Here is a 15,006-nt window from a genome sequence, read left to right on the forward strand (position 1 = left end):
TCCCCTCGCGTCCCCTCCCCCGCCCTCCCGGTGCAGCTGTCCGGGCTGGGGGTGGGGCGCGGGGCGGGGGTTGTTGTTGTGGCGAGGCAGCCCCGCCCCTCCTCGTGGCGGCCCCGCCCCCGGCCTGCGCGCGGCCCCCGCCCCGCCCCGCCCCGCCCCCGCCCCAGCCCCATCTGTTTTCCCCCCGCGGTGGGACGATCATATTGTACCGCGCCGGGGGCGGCCGCAGCCGCAGCCACAGCCGCGGGATGGGGCGAGCGCGCGGGCCCCGCCGGCAGCCGCCGCCGCCGCCGCCGCCTCAGTGAGTCGCCCCCGCCCGGGACGCCCGCCCCCAGCCCTGCGCCCGCCGAGCCGCCCCCGCCCCCGCCCCCGCCTAGGAGCTGAGGCGCGGCGCCGCGGCGGGAGTCCCAGCGGGCGAGGCGCGCGGGCAGCGTGGGGCCGCCGGGGCTCTCGGGGGTCGCGGCCGCCGCCGCCGCGCCGGGGAGATGTGCCCGGAGGAGGGCGGCGCGGCCGGGCTGGGCGAGCTCCGCTCCTGGTGGGAAGTCCCGGCCATCGCGCACTTCTGCTCGCTCTTCCGCACCGCTTTCCGCCTGCCCGACTTCGAGATCGAGGTGAGCGGCCGTCGGCAGCGGGGCAGGGGCTCGGGCTGGCGCACGAGGCGCGCGGGGCGCCCTCCGGGGCGAGGCGGAGCGGGGGCTGCGCTTTTGTACGAGTTGGGCCGGGCCGGCCTCCCGGGCGGGTGTGGGGACGGCGCGCGCTCCCCGCCCGGTGCGGCTGCGGGCGAGGCGGCTGCTCCGGGCGGGGCCGGGGGCCGGGGCGCCGGGGCGCGGGGCGCGGGGCCGGGACAGGCGCGCCCGCACTCGGCCCCCGGCCGCCCGGCCGCTCGGGCCCCCGAGGGGCGCGCTCCGCCGGGTCCCGGCGGGGCTCCGCGGCGGCGCGGAAAGTTGAGCGCTCCGTTATCCCGGCCGCGCCTCCGCTCCTGCCGCGCGGCCCTCGGCGGCTCGCGGTGGGTCCGGCCACCATTATCCGTGCGGGCGGCGGGCGGCGGGCGGCGGCGGGCTCTCCTGGCCGGGCCGACGCTGCCCCCGGCCCCGGGCTTTGTGAGCACGGACGAGAGCCCGGGGCCCTCCGGCGGACGGGGCGCGGGGCGCGGGGCGCCTCCGGCCGCTCACTCTGGGGTTTGTCTCGGGAAGGGGTGTGGACCCCTCAGGGCTGCCAGGCTGGGCCCGCGGACCGACCGCCCTTTGCCGCGGACAAAGGTAACTGGGGGCGGCGGGCCGGGCCGGGTGCCCCCGGTCCTGCCCGCGAGGCCGCCGCCGGAGCCATCGGAACGAGGATGACCCTTTCGCGGGAGCAGATCGGTGTTGCTGCCTCCCCGCCCCCACCCGCCGCACTTTCTGCCATTTTCAGAGTGATCTTAATTCGCGTGTTCCTAGGGTCTGCGCCTCACCTTTATCTCTAGACTAAGTGGTGTTTGCGGAAACGTTGGGCTCCCGGAGGAAGTGTGGGAGCCCGCTCTCCTCGCGGAGTTCACGGTGTTGGGGAATAAAGCGGCCGAAGGGGCACGCCGGGAGAATGGGGCGGGACGAGGCCGGCGGCGAGGGCCCCGCTCGGGCTCTCGGCGACTCCAGCTGCCGAAGCGGATCCGAACAACGGGAAGAAACCGGCGGCCTCCGCGGTCGGGGGACCTGGTGACTGGGGCGTTTCACACGACGTCGTCGCGTTTGCTTTCAAAGTTTGAACGTAATTGTTGCAAGCGTGATCTTTACTAAAGATCTAAGTAGGATGACTGCTCATACGGGTGGACAAACGGGGCCACAAAAACGACAGATTTCAGGATGCTTAAATTCAAGAGATGCTTAACAGTTATCCCGACAGCAGGGTTTTCTTTTGGTTGTTGTAAAATCGCGAGGAGTTTAACTTTGTCCTGCTGCTCAAAATGGTGGCTGTCGTGGGAGGTGTCGCTTGTGACTGTGCCTTCTTGGGTGCTGGTAAACTTGCCCCTTGGCCCATTTTCTTCTTTGCAAGATAATAAGATAGCTTAAGGACCCATTCTAAAAATACTGTAGAAAAACTCATCTTCCAAAATCCATATACTCCCATTTTGTTGATGGAAAAATAGAAATAACTGATTTTGCCTTAAATTGTTGCAGATACGTAATCTCTAACTTGTCTTATATTCTAAGAAAGAAACTTGTGGTTTTTAAGTATTAGCTGGTATAATTCCTTAAGGAAATGTAAATTGATCGGGAAGCCTGGGTGGCTCAGTGATTGAGTGTCTGCCTTTGGCTCAGGGCCTGATCCCGGAAAGCTGGGATCTGGGATCGAGTCCCACGTCGGGCTCCCAGCTAGGAGCCTGCTTCTCCTATGCCTGTGTCCCTGCCTCTCTCTCTCTGTGGCTCTCATGAATAAATACGTAAAATCTTTAAAAAAAAAAAAAAAAAAAGGAGATGTAAGCTGATCAAAGAGGTCAATTTTGTGTGTATAATAGAAGTGGAAAGGGATCCCTGTGTGGCGCAGCGGTTTGGCGCCTGCCTTTGGCCCAGGGCGCAATCCTGGAAACCCGGGATCGAGTCCCACGTCGGGCTCCCGGTTGCATGGAGCCTGCTTCTCCCTCTGCCTGTGTCTCTGCCTCTCTCTCTGTGTGACTATCATAAATAAATAAAAATTAAAAAAAAATAGAAGTGGAAAAATCATTGTTACAGGTGAATAATTTGGGCTGTTTGAGATGACTGTCCTTTCTTTCGATTGGAGTGGTTCTTGGAAGTGACACTGTTGTTTTTAAACTGCATGCTGTTTGAAATACATGCAATGAGAACAAATATTTGGAATCCATATGCACATTTGTATGTCCACACTATTTTTATTACAAGTTCAGTAGATAGGTAACAAATGATAGTGACTTTTTAACTTATGCAGTTACATGTGATCCTCTCATGGCAGGTGTGTTTTGAGATGGTCAATGCAAATTGTAACTTAAAGTTTTTAATAGTTATCAGAAATTAAAATTAGTCTTTTTTAGGCTTCTAACAAATATGACTCCTGACAGTGCGGAATTCATGGAAAACATCAGATGTATGTATGTATGTGGTCTTGCACTAAGGTGGGGCTCAGACTTAAAACCCAGAGATCAGGAGTCCCATGGTCCACCGACGGAGCCAGCCAGGCGCCCCTGAAAAACATCAGTTTTTAGTTCGAGTATAGATAAGTGATTTTTTTTTTTTTTTTTTTGGCTTAGCTAATTTTTTAATCTAACAGTTTATTGTCCTGACAGGAGAAACAACCCCTTGGTTAGAGTGTATGATAACAATGGAAGACCCTTCTTAAACAAGCAAAAAAGCAATTCTCATGCTGAGTTGTACTTGTTAGGCCAACTGGAAAGGCCTACTATCTTAATTTGCTGCAACTTTAAGAGGCAAAAATGATGAATAATACCAAGTGATAGAAGTTATAAACGAGCTTTTTTAGGAAACCAGTTTTCAGCTATGGGGAAATATCTTGTTTTATCCTTGACCACCAAGCTGAACTCATGGATTTATAGAAAATTTAGGAAGCAGAATCCTCAAGGACTTGGCTTGTATTTATCTAGAGTGCAGTAATCTCTTAGATAGGTCAAGGGCTGGGAAGATTCATGCTGCAATTCTGCAAGAGGTCAGGACCTCCCACTTACAGAACTGGTCCCCCCAAAATGGGTAGTTTTATTTTTGCTTATAAAAAAACCTTTTTACTCTCTTAATCAACCTTGAATGTACAGAATTTCTTTAGGGATTCTGTAATTATCAGATAGAAAATCAGTGAGTCTGTAGATAATCCTTTAAGTTCAAAATATCTGGTTTTAAAAACCGTATTGAGGGGATCCCTGGGTGGCGCAGCAGTTCGGCGCCTGCCTTTGGCCCAGGGTGTGATCCTGGAGACCCGGGATCGAATCCCACGTCGGGCTCCCAGTGCATGGAGCCTGCTTCTCCCTCTGCCTGTCTCTCTGCCTCTCTCTCTCTCTCTCTGTGACTATCATAAAAAAAAACAAACAAACCGTATTGACATTATATAAACCTTGAAAATTGTAGCACAATGTAGGTAAGAGAATTAAAATCACCCATAATTCCACCAGTAAGAGATAAGAGCTGTTAACTGTTAACATTGTATCCCTCCACTCAGGGGTGAAAGCTATTAACTGTTAACATATTTAGAAATTCCCAAATATGCTTACAATGTATATGTGTTTTTATTTTTCAGATGAGGAGATTGAACTATACCTGGACAAGAGTAGGTTAATGACAGTGAATTCAGTAGTTAGTGTTATCAAGCATGCCTACTCTACTAGGTGCTTAACTTTGAACTGGGAGATTACCAAAGAAGTTCATAACTTGCCTCCTTTGCGTCAGAAGATTCTCTTACTATTTCAGAATGATTTCATTTAAATCAAGTATTTTACAATTGTTTAACATTCCAGTGAGTTAGGCTGGTTAAGTGTTTGTTTTTTGTTTGTTTGTTTGGTTTTACATTTTAGTTTTCTAGGCTGGTTAAGTTTTATTCCAATTTGAGAAATGACACATGGTAAGTTGACCTCACCAATGATATTAATGCTGATTCCACCCCCCACCCCCCCACAAGGTGCTCCTTACAGCGAATGTAGTGTCTTGATCAAAATAAGGGAAGGGAGTATAGAATCATTTTGAACAGTCTGGTCTGGAGGGGGATGGGGTTCTGGTGAGAAATCTCATCACAAACATTTGGGGAATATTTCTCTCTAGAGAAGAGACTGGTGCCTCTAAATGGCTCTTTGAAAGTGGTCATGTAGAATTAATTGGATGGATGGTTTGTGTTTTAGCAGCATGGCAAAAGCAATCTGATTGTCCTGTCTACTTTTCTTCCCTGGGCTTCTTGCTGTTGATTACTGAATCCTTTACTTGCCTTGGATCTCCTTCTTGGTATGGTTGTGTGTAGATAGACTCTCATCTAACGAGCATGATGATCTGGGGGCAGTATCTTTAATTCAGATCCCTGGATTCTACTCTTTGTGTTTCTCCTTGGATCCAATCACTTAAGATCACCAAGGCATAAATTATTTTTATTTATTTTTAGTTTCTAAAGTAATCTCTCCACCCAACATGGGGCTTGAACTCACGCCCCTGAGATCAAGAGTTACGTGTTCTACTGACAGAGCCAGCCAGGTACTCCAAGGCATAAATTATTAAGCATGAAAGTAAGAAAATAAGAATTGCTGAGAGTAACTTTTTAGCACATCAGTCATATCAGGAGTTCTTAAGCCTGGGCCTATGGATGGGCTATAGATTTTGTGTTGCTGTACATATATGCACTTTGCTGGAAGAGAGGGCCTGTTACTTTTTGTGAAAGAAGTCCCTAAACATACAAAGGTTAAAAAGCCCTGAACTAGATGAAAGAATAAGTTAACCTTGAATAGGGGAACCAGAAGCCTGGTTTTATGACACAAGATACACTGGACTAGGAGTTGGAAACTTGAATTTTTTATTTTTTAAAATAATATTTTACTTATTTGAGAGCACGTGCGAGAGTGACAGGACAAGCAGGGAAGAGAGGGAGAAGCAGACTCCCTGCTGAGCAGGGAGCCTCCCACGGGGCTTGATGCCAGGATCCTGGGATCATGACCTGAGCTGAAGGAAGCTGCTTAACCAACTGAGCCACCCTGGTGCCTAGATTGTGTGTGTGTTTTTTTTTTTTTTTTTAAGATTCAATCCATTGATTTGAGAGAGGGTGAGAGCATGAGTGTGCACGAGCATGCAGGAGCATGCACATTAACTGTGGATGGGGCTAGGGTAGAGGCAGAGGGAGAAGCAGACTCTTCTCCAAGCAGGAAACCCAACACAGGGCTCACTCACAGGACCCTGAGATCATGACCTGAGCCACAGGCAGCAGCTTAACCAGCTGAGCTACCCAGGCACCCCTGAGTGTGTTGATTTTTATTTAGTTAGTTAGCTCTACACCTGACCTGGGGCTTGAACTCATGACCCTGAGATCAAGAGTCACATGCTCTACCTGCTGAGCCAGCCAGTTGTCCTCAAATGTTATCTCATTTAATCCTTAGCTATCTGTAACCGACTCTGTGAGGTAGGAGTTACCCTTATTTTATAGATGAGGAAATTGGAAATTGAGAGAGGCTGAGTTGATTTCTCACCTGGGTCTTAGGTTATTTGATAACAAATTCTATGCTGTTGCTACTATATCACATTGTTCCTATTTCATTATCTAAAATGAAGGGCTAGACCTGTAAGTAATGACCAAGATTCCATAGTGCAGATCTTAAGTTTTTTTATTTTTTAGTAATGTGGGATACAGAAGATCTATTAAAACTTCTGCTGAACTAAGTACAGAGAGTCAAGTTCATGATTCCATTTCTTTCAGCAAGTATTTACTAAGCATCTACTATGTGCTAGGCACAATGTATTACGTAATGGAGGTACAGATGTGAACATAACACAAAAATACCTCCCCTCTTTTCAGTGGAAGGAGACAGACAGTAAATAAATTATTAAGTGTAGTATGTCGGAGGATATTAAGAAACAAAGCAGCATGGAGGCGTAGGGAGGGCCAATTGAGGGATTGGGTTGTTGTAATTTAAAATAGGCTGGTTAGGTATAGTCTCACTGAGAAGATGGCATTTGAGCAGGATCAAAGGAGATAAATGATTTAAAATGATTTAAAAATGAGTAGTAGTTTGTGAAGATTTTACCTTTTTTTTTTTTTTTTAAGATTTTATGTATTTATTCATGAGAGACACAGAGAGAGAGGCAGAGACACAGGCAGAGGGAGAAGCAGGCTCCATGCAGGGAGCCCGACGTGGGACTGGATCCCGGGACTCCAGGATCACGCCCCGGGCCGAAGGCAGGCACCAAACCGCTGAGCCACCCAGGGATCCCCCAGATTTTACTTATGAAAGAGAGAGAGAATGAGCAGAGGGTAAGAGTTGAGAGAAAGGGAGATCCTGGCTGAGCAGGGAGCATTATGGAGGACTTGATCCCAGGATCCTGGCATCCTGACCTGAGTGGAAGGAAGGCAGATGCTTAACCAACTGAGCGACCCAGGCAACCCAACACTATTCTATTTAATGTAAGACACCAGATGATAAACATTTTGTAAAGATTCAAGATCTGTTCCTTCTCTGAGAGGTAAAGCAGAGACACAAACACAGATGTGACGTACAGAGGGGGCAAATGCAATATGCAATTTGAAATTCTGAAAGAGGAGAATGTTCTGTCAGAGTATATCTGTTTCCAAAAGTGAGGGGCACCTGGCTGGCTCTTGATCTCAGGGTTGTGAGTTCAGCCCCATGTTGGGTGTGGAAATTATTTAAATTTTCTCTCTCTTGGGGATGCCTGGGTGGCTCAGTGGTTAAGAGTCTGCCTTCTGCTCAGGGTGTGATCCTGTGGTCCTGGATTGAATCCCACATTGGGTTCCCTGTGTGGAGACTGCTTCTCCCTCTGCCTATGTCTCTGCCTCTCTCCCTCTGTGTGTCTGATGAATAAATAAATGTTAAAATTTTTTTTTCTCTCTCTCTGAAAGTGAATACTGGATCCCATTTATTTATTTATTTATTTATTTATTTATTTATTAAAGATTTTATGTATTTATTCATGAGAGACACAGAGAGAGAGACAGAGACACAGGCAGAGGGAGAAGCAGGCTCCATGCAGGGAGCCCGACGTGGGACTCGATCCCGGGTCTCCAGGATCACGCCCTGGGTTGAAGGCAGGCGCTAAACCACTGAGCCACCCGGGCTGCCCTGGATCCCCTTTAAACCAACATTCTGAAAGCGAAGGCTTCTTTTTTTTTTTTTTTTTGCCAACCTTGTGAAGCTCCAAAGGGGTAGTTGGGAGCTACTACAGTCGTAGAAAGGGCAGTACCCTCTCATTTCCGAAGGACAGCCTGTGTTATCCTCTGGCTCGCTTTATGACGGAAGTTCAGTGTAGTGTTCCTTAATTTTCTGGAACAAAGTTAGGATAGCCTAAAATATACCTTGGCAGCAGTTGGTACAAGTGGACTCTCTGCCCTTTGATCAGGAGAGGTTTAGTGCTCGATTCTGGCTACGAGTAAGAATGAGGAGCATTAGCAGAATTCTGGAAAACTGCAGGTGCAAAGTTTAGGTAAAAATTCAGTGTGGAAAAAAAAAATTCAGTGTGGACAGAGCCTAGGGGACAGAACCACACAGGTTCTAGCTATATGGTTTTAGATCTAGTTGATGTGATTGAATGTATTTTCAAAAGGAATCAAGCAGAAAGTCAGGAGCCTGGATTGTGGGCTCACCTCTGTCGTTTACTTGAGTTATGACCTTAGGCAGATTTTAGGTTTCAGATGCCCCATATATAAAATGGGAATTTTTAGACTAGATGATTTTTTTTTTTAATTTTTTATTTATTTATGATAGGCACACAGTGAGAGAGAGAGAAGCAGAGACACAGGCAGAGGGAGAAGCAGGCTCCATGCACCGGGAGCCCGATGTGGGATTCGATCCCAGGTCTCCAGGATCGCGCCCTTGGGCCAAAGGCAGGCGCTAAACCGCTGCGCCACCCAGGGATCCCTAGATGATTTTTTTTTAAAAGATTTTATTCATTTATTCATAGAGACAGAGAGAGAGTGAGAGAGGCAGAGACACAGGCAGAGGGAGAAGCAGGCGTCATAGGGTCTCCAGGATCACGCCCTGGGCTGCAGGCGGCGCTAAACTGCTGCGCCACCGGGGCTGCCCAGTCTAGACAATTCTTAAGTCCTGTTGTTCTAGGAATGGTTCTTAGCATGCATAGCACTAGTAAGTGATTCAGAATATCATCGACCTCACTTACTAGGATCAATGTGGTGACCTGTGTTAGGCATGCTTTACAGATTAACTTTGTACCACACGACAGCTGCAAATCCATGCTTGACATGTTTGTGAATTATATGAACTTGTCTTTGTGTGGAAATCTTGTCTGCAGACATGCTACTTTGAAGGTAGATTTTAGTACTTGATGATTGACCTCCAAGGTCCTCAGACTGAGCTGAGATTTTGTATTGTGAGCCTGTAAGAAATTCTGGAGGATGAAGGTCCTGAATTACGTTATTTTCCCTTCACTTTTGTCTCCTCACTTTTATTTTTTACTTATTTATTTATTTTTTAAAAAAGAATTTATTTATTCATGAGAGACACAGAGAGAGGCAGAGACATAGGCAGAGGGAGAAGCAGGCTCCTTGCAGGGAGCCTGATGCGGGATTCGATCCCAGGACCCCGGGTGACGCCCTGAGCCAAAGGCAGACACTCAACCACCGAGCCACCAGACTTCCCTCCCCGCTTTTATTTAACATCATTCATACTTGGAACGTTGAATGAAATCCAGTTATAGCTTCAGGCCAATGGCTTGCTTTTCATTTGGTATCGTGAACTTTATAGATAGCATGTTGTCCTTCTGTATTTTCATGTTTCAGTAGATGCTGTTCCTTGAATGCTTTTATTATACTTTCTTTACATTATTCTCTAATCTATATTAATTTATATTGAGAAACTTTGGAAAAGCTTTTTCAGTAATTCTTATAACTGATTAATGAATTGTTAAATAATAATATTGAGTTCCGGATTCTCTGGGTTTCTTTAAGGTGTGGGGTTTCTTAGCCTCAGCACTATTGATATTTTAGACTAGGGTAAGTAAGTCTTGTGGAAAAGCTGCCACATGCATTTTAAGCTGTCTAGAAGCATCTCTGGCCTCTACCCTCTGTGTGCCAGTAGCATCCTCAGTTGTGACAAATAAAATCGGCAAATTTCTCCTCAAGGGGTGGGTCCAGAGATCACTGTGTCTGAGATTTACTGCTTTAAGGTATAAGTGGGGAAGACTTTCCAGTGTTGGTCACTGTATAAAAGGTACACTGTGAAGATGATGAGTTTTTCCTTCTATAGTAATTTTCTTCCCCTAAATGCAAACCTTTAGTATATTTGTTTATAAAAATTGAAGGAAGTTAAAGTTGCTCTTAGATGTGCACGTTAGTAGTAATTACATGTGTTAGAAAACTGGGAAGCAGATGTTTTGTTAATATTTTTCTATATCGGGGAGTCATTTAAGGGTGGAAGAGGTTTGAGGGCAGTTAGAAGGTGTCTTGGATCTAACTGGGTCCCTGAAAGAAAGGTCTCCCTTAGTCAAGGCCTGGCTGCCTGGCACTGTTGGGGAAGAGGGGTGTTGTGTGATAGTCTCAGGATGGCTTCTGCACTGCCATTGCCTGTCAGGCAGGTTCTTCTTAACAGATTTCCTGAGCTTTGTGCAGTGGTAGACTAGTTATGACCCGGTCAAAAGTTAAGTGAGATCTAAGTTGGGGGGGCCGGGTGTGCGTGCATGCATACGCTTGCCCATCTGAGATGTATGGGGTATGTTGCTATATAAAGTTTATTATTCCATCAGAATTTTCACCTTAGAACACACTAATAACAGAACCTTTCTTGAGGTCACTCTAAGTATCTTCATGATTTCTCTCTTTGGATTTTCCCTGTAGGCAAGTATGGCAAAATAGTTTATGGATCAAGTGGGTTTTCATTTTGGTTTGGAGAAGAAATTGTTTTTAGAAGATTTTATTTATTTGAGAGAGAGAAAGCACGTGCCCAAGCACAACCAGGGGGAGAGGCAGAGGGAGACGGAAACAGAGAAGCAGGCTCCTCATTGAGTAGGGAGCCCAGTGCAAGGCTTCATCCCAGGCTCCTGGGTTCATGACTTGAGCTGAAGGCAGACGCTTAACCCACTGAGCCACACAGGGGCTCCAGGATTGGAGAAGTTGTATTTTGATGGTGATTTAGCAGTAAGCTTCTTTGAAAAGAGATACTACAGAACTTCAAGGGAGATGGTATCCATTATCTGTGGCTTCCAAAGGTGCTTTTACACATAGAGTGACCATCTCAGCATCCATCTTTGCCATGGTATTTGGTCCCTGCAGAGATCCAGCACCTTATTTTTTGTTCTTTATTTCTCTTGGCTGGGAACTAAAGCCTGACCATACTTTTTTTTTTTTTTTTTCCTCTCCTACTCCATTGTTGTGCTAGTCTACTGATGTCCTCGGTTTTGTTTTGGGCTGTGGTGGAGGAAGGTGGGATTTCTGGTCTGAATCAGGGTATTAATCTCCAGAATCTGTATAAATAAGTTGGGGTGAAGTCAGTCACCTTGGCAGCCAAAAGCAGTTTTCTCCAGGAGGGCGAATGACCCCTCAGAATAATTTTGTTAAGTGCTCTTTTTGCTCTTCTTTATTCACACCTTTAAAATAGAATATGGCTTATGTGAAAATACATGAAATGCAGTATTTGATTTTCCTGTTTGAAGTCTCTGATCTCATGTGACTTTGACGATTTGATTTGCTTTAAGCGATGTTGTGTTCTTATAAGTTTCACACTGTAATGGTCAGTTTTTTGCTCTGATTCTCTAGCCCAGACTTTTAGGAGCAGTGTTGTTCTACTTTTTCCCAAGGGTGGATTTGCTGCAGTAACTGACTGCCTGACTTGGCAGTATGTCACCAAGGCATGTGGCCACCTGAATTAAATGTGTGAATGGTTGTCATAGCAGACTGTGTGCATCCTTCTGTGCCCCTCCCCCCGCCCATAACCTCTAAAAATAAATGAAAATAGAGGAAAGGGTCACAATTACACTAACCACTTCATGTTTTTAATGTTGAACCTTTAAATCACGTCCAACTAATAATTCCCAAGAATGGCATAAGTTCTTACAATTGCGAATGCTGTTACGCAGTCTAGTTGGCTACAGGAGTGTTTTTTTCACCTGACCAGTTCTTTTTAATGAACACCCCTTCCTTGAGTGTTCATTGTTTCAGCAACAATGGCACTAAGGACAGTTGATTTGCTTGACAGAAAATGTGTTAAATTAACAGATCTACTTCTTTAGCAAATCTTTTCTTTCCCTCATTCCCCATTGTGTCTCCACTGTCTCCCTGAAAGGTTGTGTTTGCATATTCTTTTAGGTGTGGGAGACAATTTTTATAATTGGTGTCCTGAAGTTCTTTGTTCAGGAGACACTGTTAAATGGGGGAAAGATGATTTAAAGAAAATTTTCACCTGTTGACATAATTAAGGGGTCTACAAGAAGAAATTAAGGGATCTAACTTTGGATTTTTCCCTACTCTTAGACTCAGTGATTTGGGTATGTATCCTACACAAGTGTTTACTATTTTTCCGCCCACATTGTTTCTGTTTCTGAAAGGCTTTTCTCCCCTCATTTTCCATCGTGTTATAAAAGGAGGCCTCTTTACAGGACATTCGGGATCGGGAGCAAAATGTTCTAATTGACATTGAGGATCCTTGTGTCTTCATAACACTAGATTTTTATCACCTTCAGTGCTTCACACTTCAGCGTGAAGTTTTAGACAAGAATGACAAAATTTTAGACTTAGAATGTCCTGTGTACTAAATTTTAGAATAAATCTGGTGTTGGAAGCTGGGATAGAACAGAGTGAAGGAAGATAGAGTTTAACTATTGGAATGAAATGAGTGTGAAATGCTGAAGGTAGCAGGTTGTAGGAAAGGACTTTGATCATTTGCGCTGTTGAATAGGTGGGACTAGATGATGACCAATGTCAAATGCATAAAGAAGGCAAAATCAGTTACGTATGTTTTTGGTTGCAAGTAAAGAACACCATACCAACAGCAACTTTTTAAAGACTTTGGACCGCCTGTAGTGAAACCTGGAGGAATGTGGTTCCTGGCAGGTGTGGCAGCTCTGAAGAGTATAGTTTAGCAGCTGGGCAGTGGTGTTTCCCATGGTGACAGGATGGTTCTGCAGCTCCAAGGTCTGGAGTGATGCAGAGAAGTATAGAAAATTACAGTAGAAAACAGCCTTTGAGTTGGTGATGTGAAGGGGTCGAAGATGACTTCAGAGAAGCCTGTTTGAAGAGGAAGAGTGAGGCTAAAACTGCTTTCTCCTGGAATGATAGAGGAAAAGAATGCTCTAGGAAGCTTAAGGGAATGGTGGGGAAAAAAGGAAATTTAAAACTTTTTTCAAGAATAACATATAACCATCACAAGAAGAAATCTTAGTTCTTCCGTGGTTAACATTTTAATGTTGTACCAAGGGAGTCAATTGCAGTACCTTTTTTAAGAAAAGTTTTTGTTTTTAAAGAAAAGCCAGCCTATTTCCAAATTCTACCCCATGTTTTATACTTCAGTCCTCTTTATTTCTCCCTCTGATTGTTGGGACAGGGGTTGGTAGTTATCCCACCCTAAGATTGTCAGTTCTGTATTTTAGTTTCCTGTTTTGTTAAAATGAAAATCTATACATGGGAATGTATCCTTTTTCTTTCGAATTTATATTTACTCTTGCTTAAACTATTGAATGTTTGGAATACTTCAGTTCTTAGTTTCTCTCTGTTGGTAAGTATTTAATGATCTGTAAGACTGCTACTTAATGCAACTCTGTGATCCTTTTATGGGCATTTGCTTATTACCAATAAGATGGATATTAATGATAAGTCCTAATAACAAGTGCCATGCCCCGTGTCCAGTGAAAGTTACATTTCAACAGAAGGTGTTTTTTGTTTGTCTTCTCTTCCTGCTGGCTGTCCAAAAAAATTTGGAGGTTATTGGGCAGTTCTAGCAGCTTCTTATCCCTTCTCCCTCCTCCTGGGTCAAGTAAATCTATCCTTAATAGTAATCTAATATGTCTTGCAGGAAAAGGTGAACCGGGTCAGCCAAATCCCTGTTCTTGAGAGTGTAACCTAGGAAATGTAAGGATTTTCGAGTTAGAGTGGAAAAGAAGCTAAAACTAGCACTGTGATAAGCCATGATACAAGCCAAAATCATGGATATGAGGGAGCAGAAACTGACAGAGACCCGGCATTAGAGGAGGGCTCCAGCTCCAGCCTATTGGTATATATCCTGCAGGAACCCTCAAGCTTGTTAGGGGGTCCGCATTCCTTGTACCCCAAAGAGACTATAACACCTTCCTTACTTTTCTTTATGTGCATACATTAAATATTTACAAAGGTAGGATCATACTTTTACATACTCCACAGGATCCTGTTTTATTTAGTTAACAGTATTACATGATATAGAATGCCCTTTCATTTCCTGCATTATGACTTTTAAGTAAACTTCAGAGTATTGGCCCTCAGATTTATTTAACCAGTCCTTTGTGGGGCTTTGAAATTATTTTTATTTTTATTTTTATTTTTATTTTTATTTTTATTTTTATTTTTATTTTTATTTTTTTGAAATTATTTTTAGTTAATGGTTCATAACAACCATGAACAGAAATTTTTTTCCCGGGGTGCCTCGGTGGCTCAGTCCATTAAGTATCTGCCTTTGGCTCAGCTCCTGATCCTGGGGTCCTGGGATGGAGCCCCTTGTCAGGCTTCCTGCTCAGTGGGGAGCCTGCTTCTCCCTCTCCCTCTGCTTCTGCCCTTACTTGTGTACTTGCTCACTCTCTCTCAATCTCTCTCAAATAAATAAAATCTTAGAAAAAAAACTTTTTCCAAAGATGAGATTTTTTTATTTAAAAATTTTTTGAGGGATGTCTTGGCTCAGTGGTTGAGCATTGACCTTTGGCTTGGGTCGTGATCCCCGGGTCCTGGGATCGAATCTCCCATCGGGCTCCCTGCGGGGAGCCTGCTTCTCCCCTCTTTCTAGGTCTCTGCCTCTCTTAAAAAAAAATCTTAAATAATCTCTTAATAATCTCCACACCCAATGTGAGGCTTGAACTCCTGACTCTGAGATCAAGAGTCACAAGCAACTTCTGACTGAGCCAGCCAGGTCCTCCAAAGTTAGTGTTTGTGATCATTAGACTTTTGTTATTACTTTCCATTTGAAGGCTTAAGTTTTGAGTTTTCTTCAGTCATTTTTTGTGTCTGTTTTATGATAAAAGCGAACATGAATGTGGTGCCCACACTGGGTGCTCTAGGCAGTGCTTTAAGTGTTTCTCATGCATCAGCTTACCTATTCTTTTTTAAAATTGAGATATAATGGACATACAACATTGTTAGTTTCAGATATATAACATAATGATCTGCTATTGCATATATTGT

The 15,006-nt window shown here is 45.2% G+C and overlaps 1 protein-coding gene across 3 annotated transcripts in view; it reads left to right on the forward strand.

The window, feature by feature from the left end:
- Positions 1–401: 401 nt before the first annotated feature.
- Positions 402–15,006, forward strand: part of CECR2 (CECR2 histone acetyl-lysine reader) — a 172,977-nt gene continuing 158,372 nt past the window's right edge. The window contains exon 1 of one of the 3 annotated variants that reach the window (XM_072766373.1): positions 402–611. In XM_072766373.1, the coding sequence (XP_072622474.1) occupies positions 486–611 (126 nt within the window). In that variant the 5' untranslated portion in view covers positions 402–485. The remainder of the gene's footprint in view (positions 612–15,006) is intronic. The other 2 variants (XM_072766371.1, XM_072766372.1) reach the window with 2 other exon arrangements.

Source organism: Vulpes vulpes, chromosome 8 (genome assembly GCF_048418805.1).
Source record: "Vulpes vulpes isolate BD-2025 chromosome 8, VulVul3, whole genome shotgun sequence".
In the NCBI taxonomy this organism is placed as follows: domain Eukaryota; kingdom Metazoa; phylum Chordata; class Mammalia; order Carnivora; family Canidae; genus Vulpes; species Vulpes vulpes.